Source organism: Oenanthe melanoleuca, chromosome 17, assembly GCF_029582105.1.
Source record: "Oenanthe melanoleuca isolate GR-GAL-2019-014 chromosome 17, OMel1.0, whole genome shotgun sequence".
NCBI lineage: Eukaryota > Metazoa > Chordata > Aves > Passeriformes > Muscicapidae > Oenanthe > Oenanthe melanoleuca.
The window spans coordinates 4415330-4440793 of record NC_079350.1 but is presented as its reverse complement, the minus strand read 5'-3'; the positions used below and the strand labels follow the sequence as shown (position 1 = coordinate 4440793).

General features: G+C 47.3%; 3 protein-coding genes across 9 annotated transcripts in view; 1 reads left to right on the top strand and 2 right to left on the bottom strand.

The window, feature by feature from the left end:
* Nucleotides 1-4369, bottom strand: part of DDX31 (DEAD-box helicase 31) — a 43942-nt gene extending 39573 nt beyond the window's left edge. Inside the window, exons 1-7 of one of the 2 annotated variants that reach the window (XM_056505118.1) lie at nucleotides 4217-4369; nucleotides 2679-2932; nucleotides 2423-2498; nucleotides 2003-2046; nucleotides 1590-1660; nucleotides 1263-1327; nucleotides 410-454 (exon numbers count right to left, since the gene is read on the bottom strand). In XM_056505118.1, coding sequence (XP_056361093.1) covers nucleotides 410-454; nucleotides 1263-1327; nucleotides 1590-1660; nucleotides 2003-2046; nucleotides 2423-2498; nucleotides 2679-2932; nucleotides 4217-4252 — 591 coding nt within the window. In that variant the 5' untranslated portion in view covers nucleotides 4253-4369. The remainder of the gene's footprint in view (nucleotides 1-409; nucleotides 455-1262; nucleotides 1328-1589; nucleotides 1661-2002; nucleotides 2047-2422; nucleotides 2499-2678; nucleotides 2933-4216) is intronic. The other variant, XM_056505119.1, reaches the window with a different exon arrangement.
* Nucleotides 4370-4512: 143 nt separating this feature from the next.
* Nucleotides 4513-13086, top strand: GTF3C4 (general transcription factor IIIC subunit 4). Of its 3 annotated transcripts, none has more exons than XR_008841738.1 (6): nucleotides 4513-4830; nucleotides 5879-7699; nucleotides 9374-9504; nucleotides 10316-10404; nucleotides 11070-11502; nucleotides 12695-13086. XR_008841738.1 is itself a non-coding variant. In XM_056505116.1 (5 exons), exons 1-5 carry the CDS (start codon nucleotides 4534-4536, stop codon nucleotides 11132-11134), a joined length of 2403 nt encoding a protein of 800 aa, XP_056361091.1. In that variant the 3' UTR covers nucleotides 11135-13086. The 3 variants fall into 3 exon arrangements, 1 of the variants encoding a protein (XP_056361091.1); XR_008841737.1 differs by having other exon boundaries at nucleotides 11070-11762; XM_056505116.1 differs by having other exon boundaries at nucleotides 4534-4830; nucleotides 11070-13086.
* A 3220-nt stretch (nucleotides 13087-16306) lies between these two features.
* AK8 (adenylate kinase 8) overlaps nucleotides 16307-25464 on the bottom strand; it is a 77512-nt gene continuing 68354 nt past the window's right edge. For 3 of the 4 annotated variants that reach the window (XM_056505108.1, XM_056505111.1, XM_056505110.1), the window contains 2 exons: nucleotides 19969-20049; nucleotides 17351-17932 (listed from right to left, as the gene is read on the bottom strand). In XM_056505108.1, coding sequence (XP_056361083.1) covers nucleotides 17686-17932; nucleotides 19969-20049 — 328 coding nt within the window. In that variant the 3' untranslated portion in view covers nucleotides 17351-17685. Of the gene's footprint in view, nucleotides 17933-19968; nucleotides 20050-25464 lie in introns of all 4 variants that reach the window. The other variant, XM_056505109.1, reaches the window with a different exon arrangement.

Here is a 25464-nt window from a genome sequence, read left to right as displayed (position 1 = left end):
AGAAACCAACTCTTGGAGGCCTCAGCTTCAGCATTCACTCATGGATTTGAAAAAACAGCTTTAAAAATGAAACACTTGTATAAACATACACATTTGCAAAGCTGAATTCATTGGTTTTACTCATTCTTCCTGTATGAGTGAGGCATGAGGCCTGCATTGAACCAGAGAGGCTCTGCAGCCTCCACAAAGATTTCCAACTGCAGGAGGAGAACTGGGAAACTCCTTCTTTCTTTGGTTTGCACTGAACAAAAATGACAACACTTTTTGTGAGGGCACGATCTGAGCAAAAGGACTGACAGTGTTTTCAAAGGTGGGGAACTCTGGTGAATCCACATCCTTATGCCCAAAAATCAGTGTTCAAACAGACAGAGAAAGGAAGAGGCACCTAGAGAAAGGAAGAGCCACCTACCTCCCTGGTTGGGACGAGCACGAGCGCGTAGGGGCCATCACTGCGCTGCAAACACAAGAGCAGGGCTCTGAGAGGAGCAGCACTGAACTGAGCCCTCCACACCTCCCTGCTCTCAGCCAGCAGCCTCTGAAGGCCTTTACTGCAAGTTTGTGCATGACATTTTAGGGTATTTCTGCCCCACACCTTTTAAGCTATCTAGTTTTTCACGTATCAATCCTGCACTGCCTTGCCCTCCCTGCTGGGAAAGCTGCTCACAGTCAAACCCAACATTTTATTGCACACACTTGTTGTTTCACTCCTGTGTTCCTGAGCTGCAGGGATGCTCTCCTGTTTGATGCACAGCAACAATCTGTAGGTAGCAGCTGCAGGGAGTGACAATCCAGGATGGGCTGGAAATGCTTCAACCCTTCAGTCAGGATGATCTCTTTCCATAAAATGCTCAAAATCTGCAGCAGCATTTTCTGGTGTCTGATCCAAATTGGGAGCAATTACCCAATCCCACCTCATGCCAAGGACTAAAAACTTACTCCCCCTGAAGAAGACATGGCAGTAGCCTTTGTTTTCAGTTCTCCCAGCTTCCACACCATTTCTTCTGCTCTCTACCTTCTCCACACTTAATAATTTAGCCCATTTCCAATTTATCCTGCTGCACGGAGCAATGGGGAATGGCTAACATTGATCTTGTACCATCCACATCTCAACAGAACTGGAAAATCCCATCTGTCACATGTACAATTAAAGGGGAATGTGAACTGCTTGTATGAAAAATAGACAGTAATGACTACAGGAGCTGGATTTTATTTTTATTAATCTTAGAATCAAAAGCAAATATATCTAGTGCTGTTGGACCTACCTGTACTTTGCACTCCATTCCTTGCAAAGACTGCACAAGTGGAATTCCATAGGCAAGAGTTTTACCTTTTTGAAAGGGAGAAAATAAGAACACTTTCCATTAAAAAAAGTGTAGCAATTACAACAGTCCAGCAAACCAAAGCACCATTTGTCCAATCATCCTTAAACTACAGCCAGAGTCTGGAAAAGTTTTTATTAAGTTTCCAGAGTGGAAGATTGACAAGCAATTCAATAAAGGGTTAATTAGAAAAGAGAGGTGGTGGTATCCCACTAAGATCTACCTAAATAAATGCACCCTAAGGAAGGACAGTGACAGTTCAACACTGACCTGAACCAGTCTGAGATCTCACCAGGGCATCTCTGCCTTGCAGGAGCACAGGAATCGTTTGCTTCTGAACACTGGGTGACAAACAAAGCAGGGCAGGAAATGCAGATGCAACACAGGACTCAATTCCAAGATTTTAACACACAGTGACTGTTTCAAAATTCTTTATCCCAAATTCCTCACACTCATCTCTGTTGAGGTGATTTCTAAGCAAAACCACTGCACAGGCATCAGATGTGCTGACATCAAACCAGATGGGTTTATGATTCAATACCAAACTAGAAGGCAGGACTCCCTACAAACCCAATAGCAAATAGGACAGTGGTACTGTGGTCCTCACAAGCCAATTACATACAATGAAATAATCACAGCTGATTTTAGGGGTAAACTAAAAGTTTTGATATTGATTTGCTTACCTGGTCATGCTACATATGTTTAGGACATTGTTTATCGTGGATATCTAAAGAGATAATAAAGAGAAATAAAGGTTTTATTATTAAACTGTTCCTTTTGTTACTTCTCGTACTAAGACAGGATGAAAACCACAAGACTGACATTTATTCTCTGCATAACTGGTCCATGAAGTTCCCATGTCCTCAAAATACTTTTTAGTTAATTAGAATTACACCCCTGCTGGTTTTCTGTGTTTTTTTGGTATTACAGCTGCAAAGAGTGAAGAGGGCTGGGACTGTGCCTAGGGACAGATCAAGACATGGGCCAGCACTATGAGTGACAAAATCAGGTGAATATCCAGGTCACCATGAATAAAGGCTCTCTGATCTGACCCCCACCCAAAAATCCATGTTTTTATGGCATGTAGCCTTCCTGCCACTCACCAGATGTGGGTGGAGATCCAGCTGGCTGAAGGAATCTGTAGTGAAAACATTTTCTTGCAGCTGCTGCACTTCTTTTCTGAGTTAGGGCAAACAAAACCAAAACACACAGTAAGGTTAAAATTTATACAAGAGCATTCTACATAATCAGCAATGAAACTTCATCTACCAAGGAACTGCTCTGCCAAGCAAAGGTGAGAATTCAAGACACTGAATTACAGTTGCAAGGGTTTTTTTCTCCCTCATTTATCTAAAATACCTGTGAATTTCTGGGATGTCTGGATTGTTTTTAAACAGGCTGGAGGTCTTAATGAAAGGTCTGCTCTTCTGGCTTCTATTTTGTTTGTCAGTCAGCTGCTTCTTAGGAGCAGGTTTTTGTGATGAGCTTGCCCCCTCCCTGCTGTCAGCCTCCGTAGCACCCTTCCTCAAGGTGTTTATGGATAATTTACGTTTGCGTTTCACGGGTGGGTTTCCATGTGGTGACTGCAGCTTCCTTTTCAGAGCACCAGACTGCTTTAAAGTGAACAAACAAACCGGATCAGCAGTGACTGGAGTTATACACAAACATCAGCCCACAGCAGAGCCGTATCTTTGGAATCCCCCGCTCCATTACTAAAGAAATCAAAGTTAGTTTCTGCAGCTACACAACTCCTACTCCAACAGATCCACCCCCACGCCTGAGACTTCTGGCACTGCTGAAATGCGAAGAGCAATCTGAGCCATATCTAGCGCTCATCGCGAAAGGATTTCATTCAACTTTTCCAGTGACTGGGCAGAACCTGCATCTCAAACGCATTTTAAAGCCTCTGCAGAGGAAGCGAAGGGCCGGGAGAGCATCGCCCACACCCGCCCCAGGTAAGGCGGTCAGCCAGGGCAGCGCCGCCTGCCGCACCCCCCGCTCCTGGGGCTCGGAGCAGCCGGATCTGCCCGAGCCCCCCGGGAGCCACTGCGAGCCCCGGGGCCGGACCAGCCCCGGCTCGGGCGGGAGGGAAGACAAAAACTCCATTGAACAACTTGTCGGACGCTGCCTCCTCGCCCTGTCATGGACCCGCAGGGTCCCGTGTCCCGTGTCCCCTGTCCCGCAGGGTCCCCTGTTCCGCAGGGTCCCGTGTCCCGCAGGGTCCCGTGTCCCCTGTCCCGCAGGGTCCCGTGTTCCGTGTGCCCTGTCCCGCAGGGTCCCGTGTTCCGTGTGCCCTGTCCCGCAGGGTCCCGTATCCCGTATCTCCTGTCCCGCAGGGTCCCGTGTCCCCTGTCCCGCAGGATCCCCTGTTCCGCAGGGTCCCGTGTCCCCTGTCCCGCAGGGTCCCGTGTTCCGTGTCCCCTGTCCCGCAGGGTCCCGTGTCCCGCAGGGTCCCGTGTCCCGTGTCCCCTGTCCCGCAGGATCCCCTGTCCCGCAGGGTCCCGTGTTCCGTGTGCCCTGTCCCGCAGGGTCCCGTATCCCGTATCCCCTGTCCCGCAGGATCCCCTGTTCCGCAGGGTCCCGTGTCCCGCAGGGTCCCGTGTCCCGTGTCCCCTGTCCCGCAGGATCCTCTGTTCCGCAGGGTCCCGTGTTCCGTGTGCCCTGTCCCGCAGGGTCCCGTGTTCCGTGTGCCCTGTCCCGCAGGGTCCCGTATCCCGTATCTCCTGTCCCGCAGGGTCCCGTGTCCCCTGTCCCGCAGGATCCTCTGTTCCGCAGGGTCCCGTGTTCCGTGTGCCCTGTCCCGCAGGGTCCCGTATCCCGTATCTCCTGTCCCGCAGGGTCCCGTGTCCCGCAGACCCCACACCTCTCCCCTCCCCTCCCATCCCCTCCGCTCGTACCCGGCCGAGGCCGCGCATCCCCACGCCCGCCGCCATGTCCCACCCGCTCCTCCGCAGGACCCCGGGGCCGCCTCACGCCCGGCCCGGCCCGTGAGGGCGGCGCAGCGGCTGCTGCGGAGCCTCTCCCCGAGCCCGCAGCCAACCCGGCTGCCCCGCACACCCCTCAGCGCTGCGGGGCTCCGTCAGGGCTCTCCGCACCCCGCAACCCGCGCTCCCGGGCCCTCGGGGCGCGCAGGCAGCAGCGGGGGCAGCCCCGGCCCGGCCCGCCGGGGGCTTCGGCGGCGGCGCGTGCGCGCGGCCCGTGAGGCGGCGGTAACATGGCGGCGGCGGGGCGGGAGGAGCCGCCGCTGGGGCTCGAGGCCGTCGCGGAGGAGGCGGTGGCGGCGAGCGCCGGGTTCCGGCTGACGGCGGTGCGGCGAGAGCCGGCGGTGCGGCTGCAGCACGGCGCCAGCGGGCTGGAGCCGCTGGCCTGGTCCGAGGACCACCGGGTGTCGGTGAGCACGGCCCGCAGCATCGCCGTGCTGGAGCAGCTCAGCGACGTGCACAGCGGCGGGCAGGACATGGTGATCCACCGCACCGCCGTGCCCGCGCCCGGCGCCGCCTGCATGCTCAAGGTGAGCGCCCGGCACGGGCTCGTCAGTGTGTGTATATGTCTGAAGGGGGAGGTGGCAAGAAGAGGGAGCCTGGGGAGGTTCGGGTTGGACAGCAGGAGGAATTTCCTCACTGGAAGGGTAGTTAGACGTCGGAATGGGCGGCCCGGGGAGGTGGTGCAGCCACCGTCCTTGGCGGTGTTCAGGGAATGACGGAATGTGGCACTCGGGGCTCTGGGCTGGGTGACAAGGTGAGGATCGGTCACAGGCTGACTCGATGATCTCAGAGGCTTTTCCAGCTCTAATGATTCTGTGGTTTTGCACGATGGTGCCGAGCTATAAGACAAGAGAAATGGGCGTGAACTAATAGACATGAAGCTGCACCTGAACATGAGAAGAACTTCTTTCCCTTGCAGAATTCAGAGAGGGTCTGGAGTCTCCCCCACTCTATTCCCTTTCAGCATGACCCATCTCGGGATTCTGATCCCCCTCTTGGGGAGCTGCCCCTGCCCTGTCCAGAACTTGCTGCAGAGTCTCTCCTTTTAAAACTACAAGGGAGAGAAAACCATATCCCAGTGATGTCCAGGGATTCTGAAGTTCTGCAGTTTTTCTGAGAATCCCTTGAGCTCCAGCACAGTTATTTCAATACAATTTTAAGTAGGAATCTTCCTTTGTCTTGCTACCTAAGCTGAAGAATTTTTGCTGCAGGTGTTTCTCTGGCCTTCAGGGGAACATCTGACTTTTTATGAAGATGGCAGATGTGGGTGAATATGAATGTGGAATGGAGTTGAAATATTGAGTATTTACATATTATGCAAGGTATCTTTAGAAGAACAGAAGTATGAAAACAGGCTCTTTGATTCAGCAGACAAAAATTCAGTAGCTGAGATTCAAAACTATGCAAATTCAGGGCATTAATGAAGCTGAAGTCTTTAGGAGTGGCATCAATTAAGCAGTGTCGTGTTGGTTGTGATTGTGGATGTTCTGTTTCAAGAGGGAATTAATTCCAGGAAAGTCTTCCTAAAAAAACAGCTGTACAATTGTTTTAAAGGTTCTTCTTGTTCTCTTTTAGGTTGGCCCAAAGAAGGAGGTGGCTGAGTGTAGGGAGAAATTCGCCAGCTCAGTGGATCCCACCGTCAGCCAGACGTTTATGCTGGACCGAGTGTTCAATCCCGAGGGCAAGTCCCTGACACCCATGCGGGGGTTCAAGTATTCCAGCTGGTCCCCTCTGGGCTGTGATGCCAACGGGAGGTGCCTGCTGGCTGCCCTGACCATGGACAACCGCCTGACCATCCACGCCAACCTCAACCGGCTGCAGTGGGTGCAGCTGGTGGACCTGACCGAGCTGTACGGCGAGCGGCTGCTGGAGGCCAGTTACAGGCTGTGCAAGGCTGACACTCCCTGTGGGGAGCTGGGAGACTTCCCCGAGTTCCAGCGGCGGCACAGCATGCAGGCCCCGGTGCGCATGGAGTGGTCGGGCATCTGCACCACCCAGCAGGTCAAGCACAACAACGAGTGCCGGGACGTGGGCAGTGTGCTGCTGGCCGTGCTCTTCGAGAACGGCAACATTGCCGTCTGGCAGTTCCAGCTGCCCTTTCTGGGGAAGGAATCCATCACTTCCTGCAACACCATCGAGTCGGGAATCGGCTCCCCCAGCGTGTTGTCCTGGTGGGAGTACGAGCACAACAACCGGAAGATGAGCGGGCTGATCGTGGGCAGCGCCTACGGCCCGGTGAAGATCATCCCTGTCAACCTCAAGGCGGTCAAAGGCTACTTCACGCTGAGGCAGCCCGTGGTCTTGTGGCAGGAGATGGACCAGCTGCCCGTGCACAGCATCAAATGCATCCCTCTCTACCACCCCTACCAGAAATGCAGCTGCAGCCTGGTGGTGGCTGCCAGAGGCCCTTACGTGTTCTGGTGCCTCCTGCTGATATCCAAAGCGGGGCTGAACGTCCACAATTCCCACGTGACGGGGCTCCACTCCTTGCCCATTGTCTCCATGACTGCGGACAAGCAGAACGGCACGGTGTACACCTGCTCCAGCGATGGCAAGGTCAGGCAGCTCATCCCCATATTCACAGACCTTGCTTTAAAGTTTGAGCACCAGCTGATCAAGCTCTCAGAGGTGTTTGGCTGTGTCAGGACTCATGGAATTGCTGTCAGCCCCTGCGGGGCGTACCTGGCAGTCATCACCACCGAGGGCATGGCCAACGGGCTGCACCCCGTCAACAAAAACTACCAGGTGCAGTTTGTCACCCTCAAGACTTTTGAGGAGGCAGCTGCACAGCTCTTGGAATCTTCCGTTCAGAACCTTTTCCGGCAAGTGGACTTGACGGATCTTGTACGCTGGAAAATCTTGAAGGATAAGCACATTCCTCAGTTCTTACAGGAAGCACTGGATAAAAAGATAGAGAGCTGTGGTTCCACTTATTTCTGGAGATTTAAGTTGTTTCTCTTGAGGATTTTGTACCAGTCGATGCAGAAAGCCCCCTCAGAGGTCACGTGGAGACCTTCACACGAGGATGCCAAAATCTTGATATCAGATTCCCCTGGGATGGGCAGCACTGAAGATGATCAAGAGGAAGGAACTTCAAAACAAGCCAGCAAGCAGAGCCTGGGGGACACAGGCAAAGGTGTGGACATTGATGACACTACAGAGGATTCTCTCCATCAGTCAAGTGACACTGGAGGCCGTGAGCCAATGGTAGAAAAGCTTCTTGAAATACAGGCACAGATTGAGGCAGTAGAAATGCACTTGACACGAGAACACATGAAAAGGGTGCTGGGAGAAGTTTACCTGCACACGTGGATTACAGAGAACACCAGCATTCCCACCAGAGGAGTCTGTGACTTCTTAATGTCCGATGATGGCTATGATGACAGAACAGCACGAGTAAGTGGCACCTCTGCTCAGGGGGTTCTGTGTCACTGTCACTTCCTTCTCCCCCTCCTGAAAATACAGCTGGGCTGGGAAAGAGAGCTGTGGTCATGTCACCCTCGCCAGTCAGATTCTGTAGAGCATTCAGCTTAAATTGTCCTTCCTTGATATTGTGAAATAGGAGGGAATGTAAATACAGATGTTGAAATTTGGATCAGGTACTATAAAGAATCATGATGCCCGAGTTTTTGCAGAACAGGGGAGAGGACTGGGGTTATTGTGCTGTTGTCAGTGGGTTTAGAACATGAACTGATTGAAGGATGTTTTGTTTTCATTGCTAAGTTTATTTAATCCATCATCTTTACACAACTCAACTTCAGATGTATTTCCTCTAGTCAATCACACTGTGATTCTAATATTAAGAGCTGCAGAAATCTCTATTCTGAAATGACTGTTCAGGTGGTCCATCAGGTGTTGGCATTGCTCCCTGAGCCTTCAGTGCAAAGATCAGTTTCAGAGGCTCAGAAAGTGGTTGTGTTTCATGAGTTAAACCCAGCGATTCAGAACTTCATTAAATTAACCAAGCTGAGTGAATGCCTTTGTTACAACACACATGGCCAGCACTTTGAGGCACTACAATTAATGAGCATAACTGAATGCTTGGCCATGATAAGAACACTTCCCAAACTTGCAATGTCCCTACCAATGTCAAAGCCTAACTGCAAGGACAGTATCCTGACTGCTGTAATGTGCAAAGGAAGCATTTGTAGCAGGAAGTCAGTGGCCAGTAAAGCCTGCACAGGACACTGAAGTTCTCTGAATACAGAGGGGAGACAAAGGCAGCTGTGGCTGCATTATTCTTCCAGCTCTTAAAACTCAATGACAGGAATGGTTCAGGTGTCTCTGCACCTCTTTGTATGAGCAGAGAACAGTTGTTTTCATCCTCAAGTCCTTAAATCACCTGAACTCTAAAAATCCACCTTTATATTGCATCCAGAGAGACAGAGGAAGGAAGGACAGATGTGTCCATCACTGGTGTTCTCCCTGCTGGCATCATAGCCAGGTGTGGCCATCAGTAACTCACGGGAAAGGGCTCTGACACAACTGCTGAGTTGTTCTGGCATCCAATTACTATGAACTGAAGGTTTGAGAGGTTGCTTTTCTTATCTTAGAAGAATCTTGTTTCTTTTTTATAGTGATGAAAAGCGACTTCTAAATTGTATTTTATCTATTCCGTTTGCTGTCACACTTAAAAGTTCCCTGGGATGTGGTTTATATCTATTGAAATGTCACAGACAAATTTGATCACATAAATGTTCTGCTATAAACATTGTACTCCCAGATGATTGCTGAAGACATCCAGGGAATTTCTGAACAGGAATTTTTTTCAGCACATCCACTGTGATAGGCATGAGGGAAAGCATTGTTGTGATGGTCAGTGGTGTGGTATCAGTTCTTTCAGTACTTTTAAAATTTGCAAGGAATTAACATTTTTAAGGTCTATATCCCTTTAGTGTGGGACAGAAATCTTGAGGAGAACAAAAGGAGGATAAATGAATACTTACTGATACTCTGTATTTCTTACACTTTGATTTTTTTGGGATTCAGCTCATTCTGTGTCACTCTGAAGTCACAGTGAGGTGTTCCCAGCCTGGGCTGCCTCACCCAGTGCCTCCTTGTGTGTTGCAGGTGCTGATTGGGCACATCCTGAAGAAGATGAACAAACAGACCTTCCCTGAGCACTGCAGCTTGTGCAAGGAGATCCTGCCCTTCACGGACCGCAAACAGGCCGTGTGCTCCAACGGCCACATCTGGCTCAGGTAATGGCTGTCACCCAGAGCTTGTCCCCTCCTCTGGGCAACTCAAACATCCTTCAGGAGCTCACTGAACCACTTGTTAGCAGTGACAAGGCATGAAGCATCTTAGCCATGCTGCAGTTTATTCTGTCTCTCTATAAGTGCCAGGGCACTGGAGGTTGGGTTTGGTTCTCTTAGCAGGACAGTGTTCTTACTTTTGAGCATCTCTTTTGGGAGGAATATGGGGTCAGGGAAAAAGCAGGCAAGGGAAAATTGAGGACAGGTCGTCCTTGAAGGAGGGTTTGTTCAAGCTCCTTCAGCATTTGAAAACAAAAGCAGTTTAACAAGAAATGATTGAGAACAGACACATTGAGAAGTCAGATAAACTCTGGAACATTTAGAAAATGAAATCTTCCTGTAGCAGTGTGGGAGGTGCATGGAGATTGCCCCTAGAGCTGGCAAGTCACTAGTTTGTCACCTAACAAGCTGTGCCTGACAGGTTTCTGTGCTAGTTTGGGTCAAAAGTCATGGCCTTAATTACACCCTGGTTCTTCTCAAGCTTTTCAACTCCTCTACTGTATGCTAGAATTTTTTTGTCAATGATGCATTGATTTTTGACCTTTAATTTTTGTGTGCATATGCAATTTGTACACTTGGGAAGTTTCATTTACACAAATTAATAAATTATTAATTTTCGTACTTAACGTGGTTCATTACTGCCTTTACTCTCAGAAAGCAAATTTTGAACAGCACCCAGCCTCCAGTCAGGGCACAGGAGCAGGTCATAAAACAATAAACCCCAAACCTCTTGATAAAACTGCTTGTCCTTTCACAGGTGCTTTCTAACCTACCAGTCCTGCCAGAGTTTGGTGTACAGGAGGTGTTTGCTTCACGACAGCATTGCACGGCACCCAACCCCAGAAGGTAAAATGTTCCTGGGCCTGAAGGGGCAGGGCTGGGGCTTTATAACTTTTATCTACAAAGTGGCTTGAATAAGTTTCACTGACTTTACTCTTTTAGGTAGTTCCCATGTGAATCTCTGTATTTCAGTTCCTGGTGTTGTCTGGGCATTAATGATGTGAAAACTACAAATTAATAATTGCAGAAATTGAAGTATAAATCCCACATTTGAATGAAATCTAGGTAAACACATAATCTGTACTGGAATGCTCCAGCAGTTAGTTTGATATTCAAGTTGAATAGATCAGCATCCAGTTCTGCAAGAGGGATAAAGAAACAGGAACCAAGGACTGTCTTATGTGAGGGATCTAATTTCAGTTTAGAAAATGAGAACACTGCAGTTGTGCTGTGGTGATCCTTTATTTTTTTTTCCTATATAGCTATGAGCATGTAAGGATAAATCTTGGAGTGTTTCACTCTAATTTTGTCCCCTGCTGAGGTGGAATTTAAACTGCCATTACTTGAAATTTCAGGGCAGAAACAGAGTTGGATTTCACTGAATTCTCAGTCGCTCCTGCATGTGAATATATACAAACTGTCCAGGATTCCTGTTGAGTTTGTGCATCTCAGGTGTCATTCTCTGTTCATCTCTACCTCCAGCTTTAAACAACTTGTTTTCTTATTTGCAGATCCTGAATGGATCAAGAGGTTATTGCAGGGACCTTGCACCTTCTGTGATTCTCCTGTGTTCTAGAGAAAAGCTGTGTCAAGACTGAAAGTATTTTCTCTACTGCATAAGCTCCTTTCAGCCTGGGAAGATACAGAGACAGGAACACAGACTCTGCTGGAGGGGTTACACTTTTTCCACAGCCCTGTACATAGAACATCACAGGTTCTACCAGCTCCTGAAATCCAGAGCCCATTCCATAGCCAGAAACAGGAATACACCTGGAAGAGCCAGTTTAAAGCTGTTTGGAAATGCACCCATGGAAGCCTCAGCAGCTGGACACTGACAAGGAACTGGAGGGTTGAGCACAGTGGGAATTGTCCTTTCTGCCTGACACTGGTGTCAGTTCCCAAAAGCTGGGATGGAACAGCAGAGCTGCCTCTTGAATGGTCTTGGTGGGTAGAGAAGGCTCCAGCTTGCAGTGCTCTCTTGTGCTTTTCAACCACCCTGGCATTTGCTGTAGAACATGGAACTCTCCAGATAATCCATGGTTCCAGTGTCTTGCCCAGAGAAGCAGATGCCAGTTACAGCCATATGAAAGAATTTGGCCATTACATGAATTTCACTGAAGGTCTAGAAGAGTAACTGCCTCAGAAATTGTAACAGTGCTTCAGTCAGAAGGGTGATATTGGCTGCCTGGGTCAAATGGGGAGCAGTAAGGATATTTCTTAAATATAATAATTATTAAACTAATAGCAATTAGCTTAAACACTAATATATATATATATATATAATTTCCAATGCTCTTAAGTCTCTTGCCCCTTTCTTTTTCTGAACTAAGTTCTAACTCCTTCCCAGCTCTTGCCAATGTATTTGCCTTTGGTTTCACTTAACCCTCTACCAAGAGGAATTTTCTTTTCCAGAGAACCTCAGATAACCAAAGGCATTACCAATTAACACTACTGTCAATTAAATTGAGAGTCTCCCTCATACAGCAGTTGAGTTTTACACAAATAATCACTCCCAGCTGACAGTTTTTCTTTTCATAATAGCTCAGTAAAAAGCCCAAAACGAGCAGAACACCCCAAACCCAGCCACACTGTGGCTGACACACTCTAGGTAGGGCCAAGGAGGCTGGTGAAGCTCTTTGTGTATCCCAGAGTGGTTTGGGTTGGAAGGGATTATAAAGCTCATCCCATTCCACCCCTGCCATGGACAGGGGCACCTTCACTGTCCCAGGGTGCTCCAAACCTGGCTTTGGACACTGCCAGGGATCCAGGGGCAGCCACAGCTGCTCTGGGCACCCTGTGCCAGGGCCTCCCCACCCTCATAGGAAAGGATTTTTTTCTAATATCCCATCTAACCCTTTTGAAGCATTCCCCCTTGCCCTGTCACTCCAGGCTCTTGTAGAAAGTCCATCTCAAGTGGCTAAGCCCAGAAATTTATTTTGCCTTCTAACTGTCCTATCAGAAAATACATCTTTCTTTGCCATCTGTTCCTACAGAGAGCAGAATCCTTTTCAACCTCCTATGCAGTGTTAGAGGAATAATACCTCCCAAATGTGTGTGGTTACTTGGTACAGTTTGTCTTGTTACCTTCAATCCCTGCTGTCAAATAATGCTGAGTTTGTGTATTTCCATTCTGCAGAGTACCAATCGCAGAGGTGTCGCCCTGTCTGTGGTTCCTGACACTGTCACTGTGTGGGAAGTGCTCCACAGCTGTTGAGAAATCATGGAATTGTGCTGACACACAGTGCATGTGTGATTGGTGCTTGTTTCCTCAATTCAATGACTATGCATATTTTGTTCATGTTCCTTCACCTTTAATGGAAGCACATTTTTTTCAGCAAACATTAAAGTCAGCTGTCCTTCTGCTCAGTGTCTCATGCATTAAGCATGATCATGCATTGACTGAGAAGAACATTACTGTACTAGCCTAGAAACAGCAGAAGCACATTCATCTGTAAAATAATTAGCCTTGTTTGTAAATATCCTTGGAAGTGACACCATAATTGTATTAAAGAAACATTTAGTTTTTTATTGCTGTGCATTGAAAATGGAAATTACTTCAGTGTGTGTGCAGAGAGGGGAAATGTAGCTCGTGTTGGTATCAGTAAAACAAGGAGTGACCTCGATACCCAGCGTGTGTGGAGTCTGGGGCCAGCTCTGGTACCTGGGACAGAACCTGCCAGTGCTGCTGGGGCTTGGGGGAGGGAGCAAACATCCATTTCCATGTGAGCTGAGCAGAGGTTTATTGTGGTGGTTGAGAAGGCATTTTAAATAATGGAAGCTGCAAGTCCTTGCCCTGGCAGCTGTGACCAGCTCATCAGTAAATGTTCCAGTTTAGAAATTCTCCTGCCTGTGGAGAAGGGGAGGGAGCCCTGCAGAACCCTGGCCCAATGCTTTCAGAAAAAGTCAAAGAACATTGCTTTGGCCATGGCTTAGACACCCTAAAAATATCCTGATCTACTGAAATGTTAAAGTCTGGCTGACCCAAAGGTTCACATGATAACAGATTAGATTGGTTCTTGCTGATCATTTCTGGCAGTTCTCTTGAATTTCCCTGGACTGAGTTTTAATGCTTAGCCATGGAGAAGCTCTAGCACACCTCACATTAACATTGCAACATTAATGTTTATTTTCCCTGTCTTTCAAGGCAGCAGATACTCAGTCTGCTATTGCCAGTTTATTTAACCTGGTTTCAGACTTCTGGGAAAATGGAATTTTAAAGCCAACAATGTTATCTTTGTCTGCCAGTGGAGATCCTTTAGCGAAAAGCTTTCACTCTTCACCCTGACCTGTTCACAACAGGTACAGAGGAATTGGGATTTAATTTTTGTGTAAACCAGCACTTGTCCCTAAGTGCATTTTTAACCAGAGTAGCAGAGCCTGCCTCAGTAACATTTAACCCCTGGTGCTGACCTGAGTGGGTTTGGCTGCCCAGCGAGTGCTGAGGCTGCTCCAGGAATCTTTTAATGCCTCAGACTTGTGAGGGGCAGTTCTGGGCACACAGGGGTTGGTGCTGCTCCTGCACCAATTGTCCCACACATTGTCTTGATCCAACCTTGCTGTCACCTCACAGGGAAGGGGAGCAAGGAACAAGCACCTGCAGCCATTGTGTTATTTTGCCTTTATCCGAGGTGCCTCCTCAAACCAACACATCTCCTATTGAGGCCCAGTCTGTTTTGAGACACCAACTCAAGTGTACAAAGAACAAATCCCACAGAGTTGGAGCTTATCTCGATAAGTTTTTGCCCAAGTTTTGCAGGATACTTCAAACAAGTGAATAGTTGGATGATGTCAACTGCTTCACCATTTGGTGGTGAACACTCTGGCTGTTCAAGAACCCTCATCTCCGGAGGGAGAGCAAAATCCCAGCAGAGACTGAGGGTTCCTGATGCTCTTATATATATATTTATTTTTTTTAAGGATTGTGATACTTGTCCTTGCAGCTGAGAATTAACAGGCAGAGATCCTGTTTGTCCAGAGCTAAGGTGTCATTTTCCTTGATGAGGAGCTTCTGACAGCATCTAAGATTTGCTTCTCATGCTGGTATCACACTGGGAGTTAATCCCTCCTCCACTGGGATGAAGAAATATTCCTCTTGGCTAATCCAAGTTGGATGGATAAGTGGGACAGCTCTGGACTCTCCAGTGTCTCAGTGCCTTGGTGCTAGATGCCATTCTTGGAACTAAGGAGGAAGTTTGGGGTCATAAGGACTCAGTCTTGTGTCTCCAAATGACCCCCCTGCTCTGGGATTGGTGACAAGGGACCTCATTGCTGCCTTTTACCTCAATTCACTTATGGCTCTGAAACCTCATCATTCAGTCACCCTTTCCTTTGGTGTTTCCTCATCCTCTTCATCCTATTGTGTATTTCTAGAGAGGAAATACTATGGCTGTCAATGCATACATAAAGACAATAAACATTCTTTGGGAGAGAGGAGGAGGAGGATGAAGTTTCCATTCCTCAGAGCCCTCGCCACAGAGCAGGTTGGGTTAATTCCCTCCCCTGAGCAGCATCCAAGCCTCAAGGGAAAGGTGAGGGGAGGGAAATCCTTTGAGAGCTGCAGGGGTCCCTGCAAAGGTGGTGCTGGAGGAGGGGATCTCCTGCCTGGGGGTGTTCAAGTGCCCTTCCACCACTGACAGATCTGGTGGACACAAAAGTTTGTGGAAAAGTTGGACAAACTGCCCTTGTTGCTAAACTCCATAATTAACAGCATAACTTACAGGGTACAGCACAAGCTCCAGGCAGCCCTCTCCACAAAGTGTCTCTGGCAAGCAGAGTGATGGAAGATGTCCATTCCAGACCTGGGCAAAGCTGTACAATCAGTAACATCTGATCCCTGCTGTGTTCCTCCCACCTCCTCTTTACCTTGTTTTTCTCATTGCTCAACATTTGTTTTGCCAGAATAAGATGCTAATAAAATCATGCCTAGTTACCAAATTGGTTTTCAAGTGTTGCATTCCAATTATAAAAGCCTAATTCCTCCTTCCATCCACTGAACCTTTTTGGTATTAACAGGCTTTACTATGCAAAGTCATGCAGGGGCTGTTTCGTTTACAGTAATTAAATGAATGTCAATTGTTTTAGTTGTTTCTGAGGGAGAGTTCTACATGAGTATTAGCATGTTCTGCTAACCCTGACGTTCTGCACTTCAGGCCTGCTGCAAACCCTTGGGGGTTGACCACTGACCTGAGACTCCTACCCAGACATGCCAAGTGCATCTCAATGAGACTGAGCTCTTTTTCTCAGTTTCTATGGAACCAGCGGAGCAGAACTAATATAGCATCCGCATATAGATGAAAGAATGAAGAGGAAAAAGGGCTTTACAGCTAAATTAATTAAGCAGATGTACCTGTCTAATTAAAGATGCACTGTCCCTTTTGTACCCTAGCTGCAGTACAAACAGTATTTAAATACACTCTCTACCCATTTCATCTATCAAAATATTTAGTAGGAATGCTCAGATGAAGGTGATATTAGCAAGATGAGCTTCCCATGTATTATTAATAGAAGGGCTCCCAATTATGCACGAATGCTGCAGCACATCTTCATAGCAATGGCAGAAAACCCAGCTGCCCAAGCAGTCACCAACCAGCACATTTGTAACAGGTAGGGCTGTTAAAGATGTCCTTGCCCAGCTTTGTGGTTGGGCCCTGGCCTGGGAGCAGCCTCTGCCTCAGCCTGGTGCTACAGGCTGGAATTTCTCAGCTCAGGAGGCACCAGGGACTCAGACTGCTCGGATTTGGCTTTCTTAGATTTCAAAGGTATTTATTCTGAGACTTTTAAAGCTGCCCTCAAGGCTAGAAAGTCCAATTCCCAGCCATCAACACTCCTCCACTCCCAAAAGTATCAAAAATTCTGACTTCAAATTCTCACAAAATAACACAATATCCCCATTGCCACCTGCACAACCAGGGTCTTTCCACCTTTAGTTACTCTACAGCAGCAAGAAGGAAATTTGGCCTGTACATTTTTCATTTCTACATATAGATTTAGACACACACAGCAAAGACAACAGCAAAGACTCAAATCTATTGACAGCAACAGGACCAGAGGAGTCACCTAAACCCAAAAGCCTGTTCTCTCTGCCTGCACCTTCCCTGAGGCTTCCAGGAGAAACCTGCAGCTCCTCCCCATGTCCTGGCAGGGGGAAGTCACACTCACACACAGGGGAGAAATAGAGGGAGACATAAGAGAGGCATCCAACCCAGTTCTGTGACCACAGCACAAATCTCTCCCCTTTCTTCCAGGCATGAAGGATGTGCATTTCCACAGCCAGAGTCTGAGACAGCCAGCAGGCTTTCATCAGAGATTTTCCAGGTAAAAAGTATTCATTGCTGCCACATCCAGCCAGAGAAGAAAAAAAACAAAAAACCCTGGACACCAACGTGCCCAGGCACAGCTCAGCCAGAGCAGCCACGGGCTGGGAGCTGTTACCCCAGGAAAACAGAATTTAGGGACCCACCTGCTCCTGCAGCTCGTTATGGTCTTGATTGGGTTCTGAAAGTGATGAGCCTGCAATCAGCTTCCCATGGCTCTGGATATCCTGTCCAGCTGCTCTGGGTCTTTCTGCCCAGCAGAATGGGGATGGCCACTGCATCTGCAGAGGGTTTGTCAGCACTTTCAAACAATCTGAGTTAACAGGGGAGTGAAAACCCCAGCCCTCAACCTCAAACACTTGGGGAAAGTTCACTGCAGAGCTGGGAGCTTTGTTTTTCCCTTTGCTTTAGGGTTTGCTTGCAGCAATAGATGGAGACAGGGAGTGCCTGGGTGGTTTGGTGGACAATTAAGACACAAACACATCTAACAGTTTTAATACTCCAAATTGGCTTCATGGGTCTTACACAGCGAAGACAAAACTACTATTCAGAAACAGAAAAAATATTTTAATTAAACACAGGACTTCCCCAGCCATGGTGTTTGGTATCCTGCAACACGAAACAAAAGCCAACAAATTCCCCCTAAAGCCCAATTTCTTACCCTGGGTACTTCACTCAGCCTTGGTGAGCTTCAGATTTAGCACAGTTTGGTTGACTTCCCCTTCCCTGGTGCTAACCTGCCACTTCAGCAATCAGGCTGCAAATATTACAGGGAAAAATTTCAAATCAACTCTCTACAAATCATCCCTTTAAATTATAAACTACTACTGCTTTTACTTGGAAGGGGCTTAATGATACAGCTTTCTATGAACTCAAAGATAACATAAGGGTCTTGGTCAGCATTGACATAAAAGGCATCTTGGTAAAAATCCTCCAGGGCCTTGACATGGCTGTAATAGGTGTCCAGGCGCTTCTCAATATTTTTTTCCTCATCTTTGGGGTTCTGCCTGAGCCGGGCCTGGATCTCTGGAGTGGGAGCTGGTCTGAATGTGATGTGGTATCTGCAGAGGAGAAGAAATGCCACAGTTTGAGCTCAGCCTGAGGACACAGCAGCCACTTCTGCAGATCCTCCATGCTTCTACCTAGCACAATCCTCTTTCTGCTCCAGGGTGGGGCTTTAAAACAAAGATTGGAAATTTCAGGGCAGGTAATCTGTAATTGCTGCCCTCCATAATCCTGATCTTCAAAGGCCAAGAGCTTCTCTGGAGGTGACACTGGTTGTGTTTATCTGCTCCACACAAGGAGAAATTTCTATTACATTACCCACTGCTCCAGCTTCAGAAGCATTTCCAGATCTTTTACTTGTAATCTTTGATTCCTGTCTTTAAAAAAGCATCTAAAAAACTCTAACCTTAAACATAAACAGAGCCCTGTGTCCAGCATTGCTGGGACCTGTCACTTAAACTGTGTTTAAGGCTCTCAGGTAGTTAATTGCTAACATCTTAATGTAGTGGCAGAAGGTAAAATAAGGCTAATTCACTTGAGATAGGTTTTGGCTATTTTTAATTTTCCAAATGCCAGAATTTGGCTTCCCTCAATTCACAGTTGTGGCTTTCCTCAGTTACTTCAGCAGGAAAGAGGATTTTCAGCCTCAGAGTCTTGTAGCAGTGCCACAGCCCAGCTCAGCTGACACCAAATGAGTTCTGATGATGTTCCTGCCTTGCCAAAGGCTCCCAACAATCTCTAAAAGTCCTTTGCAATCAAGTGTTTAAATTCCCTGTTAGGATTGGTAATCCTAACTCTGAGTAAATGTCTCCTCTGCCCTAACACCAGCTTATGCCTCTTCCTGTACAGCCAAATTTCCTGAAACTTTTGGGATAATGCAAAACCAAGAAGAGAGCAGAGTCTGTGTCTGCAGAGCTGCATCCAAGGACATGGACACAGAGCTCATTGCACATGGGAATCATTCAGGGCACACTGAGGCCACACCCTGCAGCCAGAGGGGCAGGCTTTACCCAGCACCAAGGATTAGACACAGCACCTAAAACAATTCAATTCACAGAGAATTTGTGAGGAATAAACCCCAGAGTGTGGGAGAGGGAAGCGTGTGAACTGGAGCAGATACTGAACAGCCTAATCCTAATGATAAGAAATGCAAAGATGTGGGAATGATTTGCTTCAGCCTGTTCCTTTCTGCTGAACAACCACATTGCTCATTACTAAAGCAAAGAGAGCAGTTACAGCAAATCACTGCTGCTGTCACAAGTTAATGCTGCACCTCGAGTGAGATGTCTGAATAATCATCCATCACTTTGGGACAAATCCACTCTTTATGGTCTTAATCTTTGAGGGTTCAGGATTTGTCTCTGATGCAATAGGATGTGCTCAGCCTTTAGAAAAGTAAAATAAGGGTTTAAAATTTTTGTGTGGGAAATGACAAAACCAGACCACAAGTGAGGCTGTGAACACACACCAACTCCAGCAGGTATTTGGGAAGATAAATTTATTTGTGACTTGTTCCCTGGAAATCAAGGGTGGAGAAGACAGGAAAGCTGGAGGTCACTGGTGGGAGAGGGGGATGTGACACCAGTGAGATGAACCAACCTTACAGTGACTCTGTGACTCAAATGACTTTGCTCTACTGAGCAGGAAATACATTAACACCTCCCAGCAGACAGGACGATCACAGGAGCCTGGGAAAGTCAAATTCAGCAAGTTTTCCATTTTCCCTAGCTGGGAAACCTTCCAAATTCCCACGGGAATGTCTGAAAACCATCTGCACTTAGGCTAGGTTTCAGACATCTTCCTTCAGCATTATTTTACCAACCAATTTAGTTGCCATGAAAATGTTAGACCTGAGCCATTTGCTGCAGCAGATTTCAGGCACCAAGATCTCAAACCCCCTGTTCTGAGGAGCTGCTGCAGCAGGAAGGTGGGCTGGTGCTTCAGGAGCTATGAAAGTTTTAACTTTTCTTTTAAGGAATCCCTAAGCAGGAGTAGAGCATTCCTGAGCTCCTTAGATTTCTAAGAAGCCGATTTGGTGCTTTCATCTCCCTGGCAGTCAGGAAAATGTTCCACACGAGCCAGGAGTGCTCACCTCTCCCCAGTGACGGGATCCGTTCTCCGCTGGGACAGGCGCTCCATGATGGACTCGTACGGGAGATTAAAGAAGAACACCCTGAGGAGAACACAACAATTAAATGCATTAACACCCTGAGAACATCACTTGAGACCCTCAGAGTGGGAGTTAATCCTCGCCAAACAAAGAGCAGTGGTGGCAGTGACAGTCCCCCAAACTGCAGTGTCACAAACGTGAGCACAGGATCTCTGCACGGCTTCTGCTCCTGTTCTGTTTGCTCAGCAAGGCAGGAGCTCTCTGGCACTGTGTGCTGTGTGCTCTGACAGCTCGGGGTGGGGGAATTGTCCCAGCCCTCTCACCACCCAGCCCTTCCCTCTGAACTTCTCCAGATCCACTTCCCAACCCAACCAGCAAACAGAATCCCAGTGACAAGCCCCCAGGGGTAAATAAAACACCTCTGCTGGTCCTGTCAAGGACAGAGAAAGAGCTTGTCTGCCAGAATTATGCATTTCTCCAGTGCCCATGAGAGGGATTTTCCTCTTGCTGTTTCAGCCCACTTCCACTCCTTCTGCCCTTGCCTCCCCCCAGAGCAAGTCCTCTGCTCTCCCTTCAAAGCAGGATGAGTGGCAAGACAGAACACGAGCCCCACGATGCTGCTGACAATTCCCTGTCCCTCCCATCAGCACTGCCAGGGCACAGGGAGCAGCCCAGCACAGCTGGGCCTTGCTGGGGACACTGCTGAAAGGAAATATTAATGCTGAATGCTTCATTTGAAGATCAGAATCTGCAATTCCCACTGAGTGTGAAGGAGTGAGAGTTGCTCAGCACCTGAGAGGGGCAGCCCCACAGTGTCACTGGGCTGGGTCACACACCAGGAACAGCTTTTCACTGGGGGATGGAGCAGGACTTGCCAACCCATTTCACAGAGATGGCACAAATGTCCTTATGTGGATGAAGGATGCAGAACCAGAAAACAACATGCCCCACGTGCACCCAGACACACCCCACTGTTGCACATAAACTGTTGTGCCCATCTCACATTGATTCCTTGTCTTTTTGGTTCTTTATACTGGTCCTGTTAATTTTATATTTGTGTTCAAAAGCTCCTCAGCAGAAAATTCTTGACAAAGTGCTGAGCATGAGCAGACATGAATCCCCTGTCCCCCAGCTACTGGAGACTAGAGCAGATCTGTACAAAGATCACATTTAACAATTAGCTCAGAACAAAATACAAAATAAGGTTCCCTTTGAACCTATGGAAATCATTTTTCCCAGTGAAGCACAACCTGAAGGCTGTAAATACACCTCTCTTTACAACACACCTTTCCTGCTGCTGCCTTCAAGGCCAGGCTTCCTTTTTCATTTTTGTCTGCTTCTCACAGGAGATACTGCGTGGTTTAGACATTCACCAAAGGAACATTTTTCACTGACTGGGTGGGATCAGACCAGATGAAAGGCTGAGCTTTACCTTGGCATGCACATAGCAGATTACTAGAATCCTTTGTAGGATTTAAAGTTATGAAAATCATCTCTCTTTTCAAATGTTTACAGATAATGACTTCTATTCACACTGTGGTAACAAAATAACAGCCAGGAATAAAACATTCAAGATCTTGGAGATTCCAAAGACAGGAAAAGAACAACAGTTTCAACACTCTTTTATCCCTTACACTCTTAACATTTTGTTTTTCTTTGTTTCCGTTGCCCAACAATGGCACAAAAACGTGATTGTCAGAACAGGTAACATCTGATGATATGTCTCAAGATGAATATTCTAGTAGAGAGGAACAACATTTATACAGTCAAGATAATTGATACGGTTTCCTATTATATCCTGAGATAAACAAACCCACTGAAGGATTAGAACCTGGCATATCAAGAAAGCTTGTCGTAATTCATAGTTAGGAACACAAAAAGTATTATGGTATTTGAAACAGAAGAGCCTAAAAAACTCCACTTAAAAAGCTGCCAACAAAATGAACTCTGAAAGCCTTGTCTGAGACTCCCTTCTTTTCCAAACAAGATGCTGCTTATTATCCAGTCTGGTGTCACCATTAAAGAGGAGTGCAGGGGAAGATGTGGGAGGGTGCAGACATCCCTGCTAATATGGATTTTTTCCCCCCACGTGCATTGTGTAACAGCACACACAGAATTCACTGTACAGCAGCACAAACTCCCAATCCAAGGGCCCTTCCAGAGGAAGGTGGGATGCCTCACCCTGCCACTCCACACATCTCCCACAGATAAGAGAAAACAGCACTCCCCAGGGCTGTCACTTTAAAATCGTTCAGAAGCAGGGAAAAAAAAAGATGAAGGGGAAAACCACTGACAGAACTACAGTCTAGACTTAAAATACTTCCAATTAGAAAGCTTTATTACCATTTTGAAGGAGACACATACCCCACACAGGCTATTACACAGCCCCAGGAGGTTTACTCACATGAGTAAAGCCTATTTACACAGCTGCAGGCTGGGAAGTGTTAGCCTTGGCTACCTGATACACCTCCTGCAGCTCCTCAAGGAACTTCTGAGAACATTTGGCCTCTGTCCCTCACTCAGGCTTCTGACACTGATCACACACAAAGCTGACCCTCCAACAGCCCAGGTAACACATTTGTTGGATTTCTCTTGGAAACCCTCAAAACACAGAGGGTTGCACCCATGGCCTTGATGCAGCAGGAACTGGAACAACTCCCTGCATGAACTGGATTCCTCTCCAAGCAGAGCTTGGCCCCTTCCACACAGTGAGTGTGGTTTTCTCACATAAATCCATTCTCTGTAAAGCTCATTTTAGGAATCAGCCAGGCTTTGTGTGTTGTAATGTGTCACAACTGCTATCGAGGGGAGATATGAAACAGATGTCATCAGAGCTGGTAGACAGGGAGGTGAGGAAACACAGGCTCATATCAAAGTACACAACATTACCCTGCTGGATTAGCATCCAGCACAGAGCTCCAGCTCAGCTGCACCAGGGGAGGGTGTCAGTCAGCAGCAAGGGGAAGGGAGAGCTGGGCAGAGGGGCACCAGGAATCCTCACTCCTGTGCCACAGGGTCAGGATCCACCCATGGGCAACCAACAATGTCTGGAACCCAGCTGGAGGTGTGGGGAAAACTTGGTGCAGCCTCTGAGGACAAAGGTCCCCCTGACTCCCACTGAGTGAAACCAAGGGATTCCTAAGCACAGCTCTGGCCCCTCTCCTTTGTTTCATCTCCCAGGAGAGGGATATGTGGGAAAAGGTCCAGTCCTGTCAGCTTTTACAGATGATAAAACTGTGAACACAAATGTTAAAAGGCACAAAATATCCGTGTGTCAGAATCCTGCCTCTTCCTCACTGTACTTAACATCATTTATCTAATCTAGTGCAGCTTCCAGATACATTAGAGAGATTAAATTCCAACAAATTAATAATGATGATGACACCTTCACTGTGTACCCAGTCAAATGAGATCTTGCTGCCTTTGGATGGCAATGAAATGTATTCCAGCCCTAACAGCTGGAATATAAGGCTGTTTTCCTGCAGCCATCTGGCATTCCAGAGGAGTATTCCAGCCACTTCTGGCTTCTGACTATTCAGACAGTCACACCTCAGAGCCTGGAGGTCACCAGAGCATCCTGATGCTTCCCCTGGCAAAAGGAGGAGAGGGAAGAGCAGGGCTGGCAGAGGTGTCATTTCCCCCTGATCATGAGATGGCATTTTTGGAAAAATGTGTCCCAAGCACGCCATAAGTGAAGGATTTGTGACCTACACAACAGCCTTTGACTAATCTTGAGCTGCATTTGTTCCAGATGGCAACCAAGCCACTTAATCCAAGTTATTAACAACTGGCAGTGCTCAGTGCTGTCCTCACAAGAATTGATTTTCCTGTTTTCTGGATAAAACCACACTGACTTCAAACACCTGTAAGGAAAAATTTGGAGTGTTGCTGTAAGAGAAGCAGGTGCTGTGTGCCTGAATCCTGGAATGCTCCTGCTAAGGACAGTCCCTTTCCAGGACAGCTCCACTGCCTGCCAGCTGCCTTCACATCTCCAGAGAGCTGAAGCTCTGCCTGTGAGCAGGTCCTGTCATTTAAGCACAGCTGCTTCATGAGGCTGACCTAGATGGATCCAGATGTTGACTGTTCTAGACCTGAGCTATTTACTTTGGTCAGATTCTCATCCTTGGCATTTCCCACTACTTGGAGTTGCTCTTGATTGACAATGGTGGATTGGAGCCCAAAGCCAAGCTCTTCTTATAGAACTATAGTCTGTGAAATTAGATTATACAGTGAAATCAAATGTATGCCTTGTTTTCATTTAAGGATGTAAAGACAACACAACAGGATGTCTGAGACAGGATCCTGATCCCTACCTGACTTTTAAAAACAGAAACTACTGACTTGTGGCTAGACCAGGGCCAGGCCAAGCTTTGCAACAAAATTAGGATGCTCAAATTAAAACAAAAATCCACCACCAGCCAACACTGGGCCACTTTTAATGCAGCTTTTAAACTTTTGAGTTGAAACTGCAACTTTAAAAATAGTAAGCTATTAATCTTTCCCTTATTTTCTTGACTCCTATATATCTTGTCCCTTGCAGGCAGGTACCAGCTGCCATACTCCCATTCTTCACGCTCTGCACTCTGCAAAAAAAAAGAGGCCCCTGCTGGCCAATTCTTGTTTAAAATTGTGCATAATTGATAGTGGCAAATCTACCCCAGCTGTGTCTAAAACCTCTCCAGGGGCAAGAAAAACACTCTCTGTGACTGTCATTAACTACTAAATTAGCAAGTGCTCCTGGCAGTTTACAACGTTACCACATCAGTCTGCTTTAAATTAAAAAAAAAAAAAAAAAAAAGAAAAAAAAAAATGAAGATCAGATGCCTGTGTGATGTCAAAGTTACAGCAAACTTTGCTGGCACAACTTTGACAGACCCTCAGCTAAATCAGAGAAAAAAGAACAGGAAGGAGAGAGTGAAAGAAGGAGAGAGGAAGAGACACAAACTTACCTCCTTTTCCAGGCAAATAAAAATGTCAAATTCAAGGCTACAAATAATTGTGCCTTTCATGAGGCACAGAACATCTTATTCCATGTGGAGATATCAGCAGTGCTCCTGATGCTGTGGCACAATTCCCCATGGAAAACAACTCTCCTGAAGGGCTCTGCTCTGGCAGTGCAATGGCTACAAGTTTTGTAATTGAAATATAAAGCTGAGAAAGAGCTGAGGTTGAAGTGTAAGGATGCAGGAGGTCCTGAAAGGCCACCACAGGTACAGCCCTGGTGTGATCCTTGGCACAAACACAAGATCCTCCCTTTGGTTCACAAAGCAGCCAAAGCAGGTGGGGAAGGAAATCACAGAGTTCTCACAAATGCATGGAAAAGCCTTGGGGGCATCATGGACTGAACTGGCAGAGGGACAAAACCATCTCTAAAAACTGTCCTGAATTTGGGTAAACTTTAAGACTCTCATTGTTAAAACTGACCATATTATTATCTTCCAAAAGCTTCAAAACTTGCACAAAACTGTACAAACTCCT

What these genes read in the sequence shown, in the direction of transcription:
- GTF3C4 (XM_056505116.1), top strand. Translation starts at nt 4,534, where the DNA reads ATGGCGGCGGCGGGGCGGGAGGAGCCGCCGCTGGGGCTCGAGGCCGTC. An exon ending in ATGATGACAGAACAGCACGA is followed by an intron (nt 7,700 to 9,373) that starts GTAAGTGGCACC and finishes TGTGTGTTGCAG; the next exon opens with GTGCTGATTGGGCACATCCT. An exon ending in ACGGCACCCAACCCCAGAAG is followed by an intron (nt 10,405 to 11,069) that starts GTAAAATGTTCC and finishes TCTTATTTGCAG; the next exon opens with ATCCTGAATGGATCAAGAGG.